Source organism: Odontesthes bonariensis, chromosome 7, assembly GCF_027942865.1.
Source record: "Odontesthes bonariensis isolate fOdoBon6 chromosome 7, fOdoBon6.hap1, whole genome shotgun sequence".
Taxonomy (NCBI): domain Eukaryota; kingdom Metazoa; phylum Chordata; class Actinopteri; order Atheriniformes; family Atherinopsidae; genus Odontesthes; species Odontesthes bonariensis.
The window spans coordinates 31,163,036-31,177,793 of NC_134512.1; the positions used below are offsets into that span (position 1 = coordinate 31,163,036).

Here is a 14,758-nt window from a genome sequence, read left to right on the forward strand (position 1 = left end):
GATTTGAATCGCAGTCATAAAAGATGGACTGATTTAAGTTGTATTGAGTTCTTACTGTTTAATGTAAAAAGTAAACTGATAGTTTGTAAGAGCAAATACTTTACTTTTCATATTAGATGTAAAACTGAACAGTAGGGTTTTCACTCCTGTTGAGTACTGTATTACACACAGTACTATGTGTACATACATTTGAATACAGATCATTGTACTTGCTTAATTTTTAGATATCTGGCACAAACAATAACTTGAGTGGATGTGTGACTACGGCTTTGGACTGAAGGATGAACTGTGAAGAACTTAATGATCAAAGGTCATCGTCACCTCAAAAATGACGTTTTTGGCCATACTTTAAGAATTCATAAGCCTAGAATGACAACATTTTTTGTAAATTTCTTGTAGGATTAGATGATGACTACAAAAAAATGATTTAGAATTAGCAAAGTGAACACAGGTTATTCTTAAATAGGAAAAAAACATAGGATAGTCCTGATATACAGCAGTGACGGAGTTCTACAGCTGATTTCTTCAGATATTAACAAGTCTTTCGTTGGGCATGTAACTGTAATTTCTTACTATTGTTACCTCCCGAAGAACCAGACAGACTGCTGTGGGTGGTCTTACCTTTAAAACCTCATGATTTTCCTTCAGCATCTTTTTTTCTGCCTTTTGTGCAGTGCGACACAAATGTAGTTTTTTCTTTTTAGTGTTTTTTTTTTATACTATGCTGCCTTATTTTACAAGCTGTTAAACAACCCTGTTAACTTGATCCCCTATGCACTCCTACTGGGACTGCGGAAGCAATAAAGGTAGGAAGCTTTAATGATGAAAAAGTTCTTCATGAACACTTCATTCTTATTGGTTTGGGTGTCTGTTTTGTTACCAATTACTATGAAAATAACCATACGAATGTGTGTCCATTTCTCACATCCTTCATGTGCCCCTCTCATCTGTGTTTTGTGCTTTCTATGTGCTTAGAATTTTAACAATACTTTTGTGATCGTATGAACAAGCCTTACTTGGATTTTCAGGTAAAAATCATGTTTAGGCCTGTGTCTTTGTGTTCTCTGTGTGTTTGGGCAAACATTTCAGTTTCCCTGGAATCTTACAAAAAATGCCTATGAAGTCATGGACAATGTTCATCTAATTAGATAAGATGTAAAAGGGACTTAATATAAATATGTTTTAGGAACATGACCAGGTTTTTTTTTTTTCATAATTTGAGACTATTGGGCTACCTATTGGCAGAGTATGGAATAAGACAACCTCTCTCTCTGCCTAGAGATCTCAGCATGGCACTGCATTCAATTGGTGTTGGTGTTGCCCTCAAGTTTGCTGCTGTTCCCACGTTGGGGCCGTGTTAAAAATAATAGGAGCAAGCTGGAATGTATACCACTCTTGTTTGTGTGATAATGGTTTTCGGGTACAGCCACTGACTTTACTTTATAGTGATTTTGCGTGCTTCTTCATCTGTGGTGTACTATTCTGTGGATTTCTCCCTTTGCAGGTCAAACAAACTTCCAACTAATTAGCATTTTCATTACGCTTTGCGTCATCACCACATTGTTGGCTTTTTGGAGGACTACACACAGGCCCATTCGTGTACCCTCTCCTTTGGTTAAATTTCTGTAATCCTTCACTGTCTCTCTGTGCGTAGAGCTCCAAAAACATACAACCATAAATTTGTTTTCTCGCTCAGTTTAGCTCATTTCCTATTTATGGTGATTATAGTTACGTTAAATGATCCTATAGGCAATTACTAGTGAGACTATTTTTGTTTGACATGAGTTCAGTATACATTTAACATATAAGGTTAGGCTCTGGGAAAGTAGAAAGTATTGTATTAGCCCCCCAAAAATATTTTTTCTCACACACATTTGTGACCAAATCACAAATTATTCCAGAAATTAAATTAGGTAATTCCTTTCCGGTTGTCAGTGACAGCTGTCTTTACAGTTTTTGCCATATTTTGAGCTGAAACCTGTTACACAACTGATACTACTGTACATGCAAATATACATTTGATCCAATGACCTCTTTTTTATTTTTTTTCTTCCTAAGGACTTTGCTTTGCTGCCTGAGAAGGACAAGACACCCCTCATCGATGGAGGGGGGACCCTCAGTGGCGGTCAAAGAGCGCGCATCTGCCTAGCCAGGTACCCTCTGTTACACCGGAGCATCTGTCAGCATGCCTCGATTACTGCCATGTCTATATATGCCCAGACCACCACAACTGAAAAGTTTAGTCTTTTCTAATTTATAGTCTTTGTTTTGGTCAACCTTTGCGCATTAAAGAACAATACTTTGCATAGTTCTACTGATTTAGGATAAAATAAAAAAAAACAACGTTTCAAAATATAAACAAGCTTCTTGCACAAAAAAAACTAACTGAAAAATAAACCAACACTTTTCTTTTCCTTCAAAACCAGCATCAAATAACTTTATTATTAGTAGAAGTTCAGACAAATAAATAAATTCATACATTTCTGAGCAATAAATGATCCCTGTTACCAAGATGATTACTACTATCATCTTGTTACCCTTGACAGTTTTGGTGCCCAAAGATTTAAGTATCCACTGTACATAATCACACTTTCCCAAAACTGTAAAGGGCCACCTATCATTCCTTATCTATTGTGTTTTAAGCACTCAAGTTTGAATGACAAATGCTTTCTACAGCCCTAGCAGAACTTTATTGCTTCATAAAATCTCTCTGTAGACTACAACAGACACACTCATTTTTCCATGCATTATTTATTACTTTGGCGTGCTGGCATTGATTTGTAGCCATTGATTAGTTTGCTGCTTCTGCAATCACTGGCAATGTTTATTTCAAGTTATTTACAACATTTGAAAAGAAACCTCACTTCTTCTTTACAACCTGTAGTTATACAGCTTTTCCTCTTTGGTTGTTCTGAAACATTTTCTCTTACGTAACATTTTGTTTTATTTCTGTCATTCTCTCACACACTGTACCGTTGTTTCTCTATATTTGCCTTTCAGTTCCTCTCTGACTGGCTGCCTGTCTATTGTTTTCCTGTAGGGCTGTGTATAAAGATGCAGACCTTTACCTCCTTGATGCTCCGTTCACCCACCTGGACATTGCAACAGAGAAAGACATCTTTGAGAAGTATGTATACTGTTACGGCCCCTGGCCTCTAGAGGATGTGCATGACTCTTTGTGTATGCAGATTCGAGTGTTGGAGCACTCTTGGGTGACTGGCTGCCTGGGAACTGCAAAGCTACGCTATTGGACCAGCGGGAGATGACGACCCAATCAGTGAGGGATGAGGTCCACCTGCAAATCATAAAAGGCTCCTGAAGTCATTTCACCAGGGGACAGCTGTAGGAAGTCATTTTGTGCAGCTGATCCACCCACTTGGCTTGTTGCAGTCATAGGTTTAAAGACTTACGGAAACGTTGATTGGATTTGTACTTTTACTTGTCTGTTTGGTTTAGTGTTTTGAGTTAGCCAACTCTAGTGTTTTCAATTAGTTGTTTGTTTGGTTACAGTGTACCCCCTCTTTTGTTTTGGGAACCTATTTTGTTGTAATAAATTATTTTTACACTTAAACTTCTTCCCTCTGGACACATTTTATGTTACCACCCTGATCCCCTAGACCTGGGGTCGTAACATAAGTGGGGGCTCGTCCGGGATTTGAACCCGGGACCTCTCGCACCAACAGAGAGCCTTTCATATGGTGGTTGTGGGGGTGGATGAGCTGTAATGCAGGTTCAAAACTATCTTTCTTGTCTTAGACACTCTCAAGCTGACTGCAGTGAACTAAGGCTACTTCATCACAGTATAAAGTTCTCAGGAAATGTGTTTGTAACTATTTATAGTAATAATATTAAATATAATTTTTTGTATCACAATACAGGTGTGTCTGTAAACTTATGGCCTCCAAGACTCGAGTTGTGGTTACCAGCAAGTTGGAGCATCTTAAGCGGGCAGACAAAATCATTTTGCTGCACAATGGAGACTGTTACTTCTATGGCACTTTCTCTGAGATTCAGGAGCAGCGCCCAGATTTCAGCTCCCTCCTGCTTGGTCTTGGAGCTTATGACAACATTAACGCAGAGCGCCGCAGCTCTATTCTTACAGAAACCCTTCGCAGGGTCTCAGTTGATGAAACTGCTGGTTTCCGGGGCTCAGAACCAATTCGCCAGTCTTTCCACCATGCACCACCACAGAACCATGCTGTTGGTGATGGTTACCCCGAAAAACGCAAGCAGTCACTTATCCTCAATCCTTACGCAGCTTCCCGTAAATTCTCATTCATGGGCAACTCCCAGCAGACAAATGCATTCCAGTCCACAACATTAGAAGATGGGGTTAATGAACTTTCAGAAAGAAGATTCTCTGTTGTCCCTGAGGATGATCAAGTAGAGGAGGCGCTTCCAAGGAGTAACCTGTACCACCATGGGGTGAAACATCTTGGCGCGCAGCGACGCCAGTCGGTCCTGGCGTTCATCACCAATGCTCAGGGCCAGGAGCGCAGAGAACAGATGCAGTCGTCCTTCAGAAGAAAGCTGTCCATCACTCCTCAGTGTAACCTGGCGTCTGAGCTGGACATCTATGCCAGACGTTTGTCCAAGGACAGCGTTTATGACGTTAGTGAGGAAGTGGAGGAAGAAGACATGGAGGTACGACTTCTTAACTTAACATTATTACCTTTGTTTTGCAATGGCATTACTGAGAAAAAGCAGTTTGTGGTTTGTTTTTGTTTTTTTAGAATAATACTATCGAAAAGATCTTTTTTTAAACCCAGATTTTCAAGATCTTACAGACAAAAAAAACAAAACTTATTTGTTTTGTCACAATTTGACATACACTGGGACAGATGCCTTTCAAGGCTAATGTTTCTTTGAGCCATATTATTGACTTGATTGTGTAAATATTTCTAAAAGTGACCAACATCAAATTGAATAGAAAGAGTCTCTTTTCAAGGAAATATGATAATAATGATTTTGTAAAGTTATTGTTTATTGTAAGAAGCCACTGTAATTTGAATAAGTTGGAGCCAGAGATGTTTTGTAACCAACCTCGAATAATTTAAGTCTCTTCTGCATCGACTTCACATTTCAGACCTGATGGCTATGTCCATCGTTTAGAAAACCAATGTGAAAACAAAAGCATATAATAAAGCCATGAAAGTCAGCAAGCTTGCTGATAAGCAGGCCCACCTCATAGTGTAAACCAGCCATCAAATTACAAATTACCTGTGCTTTCCACTCTATGATGAGTGGAAAAAGTCTCTTGTGAAAAAGGTATAATTCTGTGTTATTGGTGGAGTGCATTGTAAAAGAACAATTCTGCTTTCTTACAGCAATGCTTTGCAGATGAACGTGAAAACGTCTTTCAAACTACCTCATGGAGCACTTACTTACGCTACGTTTCCACCAATAGAAGCTTGGTCTATGTCCTTATTTTCATCATGATTGTCTTTGCCATTGAGGTAACACGCAACCATTTTAAAGTTTTTCTGTGTACATGTGGAACTTTAAAAATCGATAAATGCTTCCTTTTTCTTTTTTTTTCTACAAATAGGTTGCTGGTTCAGTCATTGCCATTTTCCTCATCACTGAGTGAGTTCATGCTTCATATTCATTCAGACTCAGACGTTAACCCTTAAATTGTGTTCTCTTGGATTTTTTAAGTGATTATAACTCTAACTTTATTTCTGTGTTTCTGTGTTTAAGTTTCAGTTTTAATTGAGGACTATAAATATTCTAGAGGACGTCATTATAATACATTAATTGACTTCTAAGCCTATACAGAGGCTTCACAGTTAGCTTTCACTCGCCATAGCGGTATAGTTTAGCATTTTTGTAGTTATATCGCAGTTTTCAGACAGAAACTCAGGCTACAGTTTATTCTCCGCCGTTTGCTCTGCTCAACCAGTGAGATCTGGAGGGACGGCGCCAACCCTAATTCGCCCAACTTCATTGATGAGCAGCACCCTAACGCATCATCCCCCCCTGTCCATCTGGCAATCATCGTCACACCGACGAGTACATACTACATCATCTACATCTTCTTGGCCCATTCTGACAGCATACTGGCCTTGGGAGTCTTCAGAGGTCTCCCTTTAGTGCACACACTGCTCACTGTGTCCAAAAGACTGCATGAACAGATGCTTAGCGCTGTGCTACGAGCCCCCATGTCAGTGCTCAACGCTATGAAAACAGGTGCTTGGTTCTTTTCACTTTAATAATATCATTTACATCAACAAGTATAGTACAGTACCCACATATTCACAACATTCAATGAGCTCCTGTATATAGAATGTCATACAAATTTGTCCTTTTCTTCAAATCTGTACAAAATAGAAATTTTTTCTAATTTGCTTCCAGGCCGGATAATGAACAGATTCACCAAGGACATGGCCATCATAGATGACATGCTGCCTCTTGTGCTTTTTGACCTCATACAGGTATTTATCCAAAGCAATGGATGATGTTATATATTGTAACTCTAACAATAGATTTAGCTTAAGTTCCTCTGACACACATTCTTTTGTTCCACACATAAATTGATTCCCATAGTGACCTACAGTCATTAACAACTATAACGAGAGCAAGAAAAGGCACAGACATGTATTTTTTTATTGATATTCATACAATGTAACTGAGGCAGGTGTGATTTGATTCTTGCTGACTTATTATAATGCAAATGATAATGATAATGATAATTTTTAATGCAAAATCTTTCAGTATGTTCAAAATCTTTTTAAAGGAGAATTTAATTTGATTGAGGCTAACTTCTACACTCTTGAAAGGTGTATCTGTGTTTGAGTCAAGTCTGATCTAACGCCTTATTTTTCCTCATATCAGCTAACATTACTTGTCATTGGGTGCATCTTCACTGTGTCCATCATGCGACCATACATCTTCATCGCTGCCATCCCGCTGGCTGTTATCTTTGTTGTCATCAGAAAGTACTTCCTACGAACTGGACAGCAGCTCAAACAACTTGAGGCTGAAGGTGAGAAAAGGGGAGTCAGTGCTCTAATTTGTCACAAATGATGAAATTGGTCAATGGTCTGCACTTTCATGGCACTGTTTTAGGTTCTACAAGGCGTTTAGAGTGTTTCTTAATCAGACATTTGTACATACTCATATTAACCATTGCTACTGGTATTAGGAACTAGCAACTTGGGTTACAAGGTCTTATCCAAAGACATTTCTAAAGGCTCCTTGTTTTCTGCATTTACAATGCAGTCAAATGACCTGTGAGGTTTAGGCACATTAGGCTGATGAAACATGAAAAAGACTTCCTGCCCTGAGCTACAATATTTAAGCAGAATCCATACCACAGCAGTGGAGATGGTGAAAGACATTTAGGCCCGTTGAGTTCACTATTTCTGACCGCTATTACTAATTCTGTCAGATTATTAATGCACTTTTAACACCAAACGCAATATTGTCTATAACACCCACAGGTTATAGGCCCACCGGTGCGTCAATAATGTACAGTACAAATAGTCAGCTTTCAACTCTTTATTAGGAAGTGAAAAGTGACAGTGACGTTTTATCAGAACTATGTACATAGGGTTGCTTACCAACACTTAATGCTAATATGGCTCTGGTGCTTAAATGTTCTGCATCTGTTGGACCAAATGCTAGTGCAGATTTTTTTGTCATTTAAATGAGTATTTAAAAAAAAGCTGTTCTTCATGTTAAAATATAGTTGTTGTTGATTATTTTGGTAGAAGTTTAGAGGAAAAATGCACTATTAAAGCCTGATTTATAGTCGTCCAGGAAAGGCCACGGAGAGCCCTCTCCGTCTTCGGAAACCCGCCCGGAGACGCTCTCCGTTGCTTGCATGCGTCGGCCAAAATTCCTATCTATCTGTCGAGGAGACGGAGACTCGCGACTCAAGGGTTGTGATTGGTCGGCTAACAACATCATTTCCGGAATCACTTTTCCGGTTTAGCTCCTTCCTCTCAGAACAACAACACCGCCATTTTTGAAAGAGTTTACTGTGTGCCGGTCAACATTTGGTTAAAAATTATTTGCATTTCAGTATCAATAAGCTCCAACTCCAACAACAGTATTTCTCTCTCGGTCGCCATCGTTCACTGTGAGGAGTGGAACGGAGCCGGACTTTCACGATAGACGTCGCAAGATTAGTTCGTCTAGCATAGCGACGCCTACTGATCGGGAGGTGAATTGCCTTGCATATCCGACATCCCAACGGAGAACTTCGAAAGGTTTAATAGCCTCTGCGTGACCACATGAGTCGGATTGGCGGATAGCTACGGAGTAGCATACCAAGGCCTTAACACTTTTAAACTGTCCAACAATGTACTCACATTTACATTTGTCCAAGGTGGACCTTTTTTCATACAATATAATGTTAGAGATTCTTTGATAATGCAGGATACTTAATGAATTAGCTGATACCATATTGTTTATGTGTTTATGCTTTTAGCAGGCGCTTTTATCCAAAGTGACTTACAATTGAAAAAATATATAACATTACAGCTAATATCTAATCTAACAATAAGCTACATAGAAGGCAACCACTGGTCTGACTCTGTCAGAGGTGACAGGGGTGACAGTGTAGCGATAGAGTGCAGGCATAGAGGGAGGTACAGAAAGATAAAGTGCAGTAGAAGGGGTAGGAAGTACAGGGTAAGTGCTAGGATAGGAGATGCTCTCTGAAGAGCTGGGTCTTCAAGAGTTTCTTGAAGATATTCAGGGACGCCCCTGTTCTGGTAGCGCTCGGTAGGTCATTCCACCACCTAATGACACATGAAAAGAGTCTGGATTGTCTTAAGCGTGGTGTAAGCACTGCTAGACGACAATCCTGTGACGACCGGAGTGACCGAGTTGTGACATAAGCCTTTGCAAGAGCGTTCAAGTAGATGGGAGCCGTTCCATTAAGGACTCAGTAGGCTAACATCAGTTGAATTTGATGCGGGCGGCTAAGGGTAGCCAGTGGAGTTCAATGAACAGAGGGGTGATGTGTGCTCTTTTCGGCTGACCGAAGACCAGACGCGCCGCCGCGTTCTGGACCATCTGCAGCGGTTTCACAGCACAGGCTGGGAGACCAGTTAGGAGAGTGTTCCAGTAGTCAAGGCTGGAGATGACCATGGCCGGCACCAGGAGCTGTGTGGCGTGTTGGGTTAGGTATGGCCTGATCTTTCTTATGTTTAGCAATGCAAAGTGGCATGATCGAGCAACGGAGGTAACATGATCTATAAAGGTTAGTTAGTCATCAATCATGACACCCAAGTTTCTAGCTACCTTTGATGGAGCAAGAGATGGGGATTCAGTTTGGATGCAGATGCTGTGGTGTATGGTTGGTTTGGCTGGAAAGACAAGCAGTTCAGTTTTAGAGAGGTTTAGTTGGAGATGATGGGCTTTCATTCATTTGATATGTCAGAGAGACAGTTTGAGATTCGTGCTGAGGCCGTGCGGTCGTCAGGTGGGAATGACAGATAGAGCTGGGTATCGTCAGCATAGCATTGGAATGAGAAGCCTTGTGATCGGATGATCTGGCCCAGTGAGGTGGTGTAAATGGCAAAGAGAAGAGGTCTCAGTACTGAACCTTGGGGGATCCCTGTGGTGAGGTAGTTCACTGCAGAAGTGTGACCGAGCCAGGACACTTTGAATGACTGACCAGTGAGGTATGAATTGAAACCAGGAGTGTGCTCTCCCTGTGATGCCCATGCACGAGAGTATGGACAAAAGGATACAAGGGTTGACAGTGTCAAACGTAGCCGACAGGTCAAGCAGGATACTGATGATTTAGCTGTCGCTCTGGCTTCTTTTAAGGCTTCTGTCACAGTCAACAGATCTGTTTCAGTGGAGTGTCCACTTTTAAACCCAGATTGGTTTGGATCAAGGAGGTTGTTGTGAGAGGTAATCAGTGACCTGCTTAAAGGCCGTCCTTTCAATGGTTTTAGACAGAAATAGGAGGAGAGAGACCGGCAGATAATTCCCCACATGAGTTGGGGAGAGGGAGGGAAGGTTTCTTGAGCAGCGGTGTAACCCGAGCTTATTGTATTGTATTTAATTTGTTATATTGCATGAATAAAATAAGTTACAAAGTTTTCACAAGTGTTCATAGTGAATTTATGAACGCATCCGCTTAAAATCTTTTTGTTAGATCGCAGTAAATTGCAATCTTGAGGTTGTTGTAAAATAGCTCTAGCTTGTGAAGTATTTATTCCACAAAATAGATATATTTTTCTCTTTTATTTGACAGCACGAGTGAAATTTGACAAAGCCAAGAGATGAAATGGCAAATATTCGGGATGAGTAAAGTGAGAATATTATTGAATGGCCAATGGAGAGAACAAAGGAAAAGAAACTTGGAGGGGGCAAATGCCACAGTTCTCTGTGGAGAACTGGTGGATGGCCCAGGGCAGCGAGAGCAGATGTCATATGGAAAAATGAAAACATGACGGTAGATAGAGTTGAGGGAGTGAGTGGACAGACGGCCTCAGAGAGGTGGAGAGAGGTTAAAAAAAGAGAGGTGGCTTTGATTTTATATGTCCAGGCTAAGAAATGTCTGAAATTTCTGCCTCCAGCCGACGAATGCCGACCTTCAATAAAATAGATAATCTACAAAGTTCAACTGCAAAAATGATTTTTTTTTCCAAACAAAAGAATGTTAACAATCACTTCTGTACTTGATTAATAAAGTAATTGCAAGCCACTTTGTAAAAATGTATGAAAATATCTAAAGTACTGCACGTGCTCAAAAGACTGGATAAAACTACACACATTAGATTGAAATTCAACTTGAAGCATGTTACACATAGGGATGGAGGAAAAAGCAGGTCACTGGACAGCTGACAAAGATGTCACTCTGTTTTTTGACTTCCCTCCTCTTCCCCCGGTTCTTTTACTGAATGTGTGCTTTGGTGATGATGGCGAGGTCTTTCCGGACCTGCTGAGTGCATGTCTGGTCAGACAGATGAGCCGAGCTGGGATTTCCTCCAGCCCCATCCTGGTGTCGTTCCTTCTAATGTTTTTACACAGCATGTTGTTCAAAATACAGTGGAAACTACTTGTGTTTGTCAAATACTGTTCTAGCTGCACTACTCAGACCTACCTATTTGGATTAAGTCTTAACCAAAAGTGATTACAGTGACAAAAGTAAATGTTAGAGGTTCTAGACTAACATTCAGTCAGGCTGTATGTTTAGACTTATTGTCATGCTGCTGAATTGAATCCAACATTTCAGTCGGGTTATTGTTTTATGGAGAAAAATCAAAACAGTAAAAGTATCTAAAATTTTTGCAAAGTACTGTGAACAAGTAGTTAAGTAGTTGCAAGTAGTTAATTCCAGAATATTATCCTGTCTTTGCCAGTTATTACAATGCACTGAAGGAAAAAAAAAGTGTTGTATATTTTTATATGTTCTTTCTACCTTTCAGTTATTTTAAGACTAAGCCAATGGAATCAGGGATTTCTTTTATTCAATTTTTTTTGCCAATATTAATCTTAACTGTCAAGTTTCATGTTCATACCTTAAGAATTTTAGATATGTCTGTCTCTGCTTTCCTGCAGCTCGTAGTCCCATCTTCTCCCACCTCATCATCTCACTAAAGGGTTTATGGACAATTCGGGCATTTGGGCACCAGACTTACTTTGAGACGCTCTTCCACAAGGCCTTGAACACCCACACAGCCACGTGGTTCCACTACCTGTCCACTCTGAGATGGTTCCTCTTCCGCTGCGACGTGCTGTTTGTCATCTTTTTTACTGCCGCTGCCTTCATTGCCGTGGGAACCAATCGTGAGTCATGGGAAGACTTTAGACAATTGAAGGGGATATGAAGGGATGAAGGACAGATTTCAATATTGTTATGTGATAAAAAGAGACTTGATCAGTTGTCCAGCTGCTGCTTATAGTACAGATGTATACTAAGTCTATCCTCATAGGATCATTTTTACTGTTAAAGGTAGGTTCACGTGAGGACAACAAAATACCAGGTGTATTCTAAACAACTGTGTTGAATGAAACCTTTTTACTAATACATTCCCCCAAGTTTATATGATAAGATGTATTCACTGTCTTTGTTTTTAAGCTCTAAATTTTGATTTGGTGCTGCCAGTTATCCTTAGAGGTCACATAATTAGTTCAATTAAGTTCATCTATGTGTAGTTTAAGTGGCCCCAGGTTCTACAACACAATGAAACAGATGTACCACAGGCAAGCAGCACAATGAAGACCAAGGAGCTCTCCAAAAGGATTCAGTTTGGGTACAAATCTGCCAAAAAAGAACAGATCAAACAATGTCCTGGATCAGGCAAATTAGGCATTAATCAGAGTGGTAACAAAGGATAAAGGACATCCTGAAGGAACTACAAAGCTCCACAGCAGAGATTGGAGTGCATGGAAAAATTGGCAAAGCAAGTAACTGGTCAGATTAACTGGAAACTAAACTTTTTGGCCACCAAGGAAAACGCTACATGAGACACAAACCCAAAAGATCATTCCCACAGTGAAGCATGGCGATGGTAGTATCTCTTTGGTGGGGCCTGGGAAATTGGTAAAAATTGAAAGAATGACAAAAGGTCCTAGAAATGGGCAAAATGAAATGAAATTCTCTTTCATAGAATACCATTTCAAATTTATAGGCATCTTGTGTTGCTCATAGGGATACAAACACAAAAATATTTTTAATTCCACACTGTAAAGCAGTAAAATACAAAACGTGGTAAAGGGGGTTAATATTTTATGAAGGTACTGTGGTGTCTTCATTAGATGTATTACATGATATGAGAATAACAGTAGTCATTACTTATTTAATCAAGGTAGAGATTAGGGTATGTAGCAAGATCTTTCTAACAGGTTAGTTAACCGTCTGGGCTGAACAACAAGAGGAATTGTATTGAGAGCTGCACTGTATAGTCAGATATTAGGATCAGAACACTTTGTCCGCAAAAACTGATCAAAACTGTTGGAATGTTGCTGGATAAAATACCAAAAGGAAACATGTGTTTGTTTAATCAAACCAATGGGAAAACCAAGCACACACACGCAAAAACACGTGTTGTTGCGTCACAGACTGTGTTTATGTTGAGAGCAGGTTTAAGGGTCATTTCACAGCTCATTAGCTTTTAATGGAGCCAGCAGCAGAGTGCAGCTCTGACATCAGAGGGGAAAGCTTTGATTGGACAGTACTGATGACATTGTGTATGCTGATGTGTGTGTTTGTGTGTGCACACCCACTCCACAGAGGACAAACCAGGGGAGATTGGCATCATTGTGGCCATGGCCATGCTCATCCTTGGGACTTTCCAATGGGCTATCATCACCAGCATCAATGCAGATCAGCTGGTATGACATTCAGACACACATACACACACACACAGCTATTATTGTTTGCATCATGGTAGTAAGACCTGGTTGTACTTCTCATTTAGAGATCCTTAAAACATGGCAAACGCTCTCACATTAAAGGATGGTTTTTCCTGAACATATTTTTTACATGGAACTCAAGTTTTTTTTTAAACTTTTATACTTTGTGCAGCTAATCCTCACCATTTCTGCCCATCTGATATTCAGCCTTCCCAAATTTCCCTACACCACTTAATTGTTAATAACTCTGGCTCATCCAGCTCACTCTAGTGCTTACCGCCAAAACAGGGACAGACTTTACACTATGGCCAAGTTGCTTCCGCACCACTTAGACCTGATAGTCGTCAGAAATTTGCTGTGGAATAAAATAACCCTTAAGAAGTTATGGCTGATTGTCATTTTGTTTGGCATTACCAGGGAACTGTTGAGATTTTACAAATATCATGTGGAATTCTGTGATCCAGTTTTACACAGTGTGTTATTACCCCCACTGTTCTTTAAGCAGATCATACATTGTGCTTATGAACTGTCCCAACTGTGATGTTATCTTTGGTCGAGGCTCCAATGGCGTTGTTTTCAGGAACTTAGGATGTCTGTCTTGCAGTGTGACCACTGCTACAACCTACTTTTATTAATCAATCAGTACAAATTCACTAGGAAAAGATTAAAACAAAACCAAACTTGCAATTAGAACAAAATGTTTTGGATTCCAACAAGAAAAAAAAGCCTTTTGAGACACTTTTCAGATATTTACAGACAGGTTCAGATTAACAGCCATGTGTCAAACCCTACAAAATGTGTTTGATGTAGCATTGAATGGCCTGCATTGAACTTACAAAAGTGCTCAAATCTCACAGTCTGTTGGTACTTTTGTGTCCTTAGTCGGCATGTGCTCACCAGAAAAAAGGAAGAAAAAAGAATTTCTTAGGACAAAAACATCTTTCAAATGAATGTAATGTTTTTTTGTTAATACAGCTGGGATGGTTTGTTGTTTTAACAGAATCAGAAGGCAGCAGATAAGAATTCAAGCTACTGATGATGTGGTTGGCCATCGTTTGTTCTTTTTGTTCTGGTTTGCCTCTGCAGGGTGAGGGTAAAGGGAGCAGGCAGAACTGAAGGTACCTCAGCTGCAACATGCTGTTTATGAAGACTGTGTGAGGCTCTTGTGAGTCAGGTTGCACCTATTCAGTAGTCGTTTCCCCCACATTGTGGTTAGTGAAGCTGACCACGCTTATCATAGTGCAGGACTTTTTGTTCAGTTTGTAAACACACTCACAAGTAGTGGTGTGTGTGTTTAGGGAAGTTAGCATGGCACCACACGGTGTGTGTAAAAGAAAAAATGAATGCAAAGACGCCTGAATTGCATTGCCACTGATGATAAGAAAGGTTCAGATGGAATAACTTCCAGTACTTTTTTTGTTTGTTTTAAATGGAT

At 40.0% G+C, this 14,758-nt stretch overlaps 1 protein-coding gene across 1 annotated transcript in view; it reads left to right on the forward strand.

Annotated features, from left to right (window-relative positions):
• Positions 1-14,758, forward strand: part of cftr (CF transmembrane conductance regulator) — a 45,007-nt gene that overhangs the window by 20,854 nt on the left and 9,395 nt on the right. Inside the window, exons 12-21 of the mRNA XM_075470539.1 lie at positions 2,059-2,153; positions 3,041-3,127; positions 3,879-4,644; positions 5,328-5,456; positions 5,549-5,586; positions 5,903-6,189; positions 6,355-6,434; positions 6,835-6,985; positions 11,527-11,754; positions 13,202-13,302. Coding sequence (XP_075326654.1) covers positions 2,059-2,153; positions 3,041-3,127; positions 3,879-4,644; positions 5,328-5,456; positions 5,549-5,586; positions 5,903-6,189; positions 6,355-6,434; positions 6,835-6,985; positions 11,527-11,754; positions 13,202-13,302 — 1,962 coding nt within the window. The remainder of the gene's footprint in view (positions 1-2,058; positions 2,154-3,040; positions 3,128-3,878; positions 4,645-5,327; positions 5,457-5,548; positions 5,587-5,902; positions 6,190-6,354; positions 6,435-6,834; positions 6,986-11,526; positions 11,755-13,201; positions 13,303-14,758) is intronic.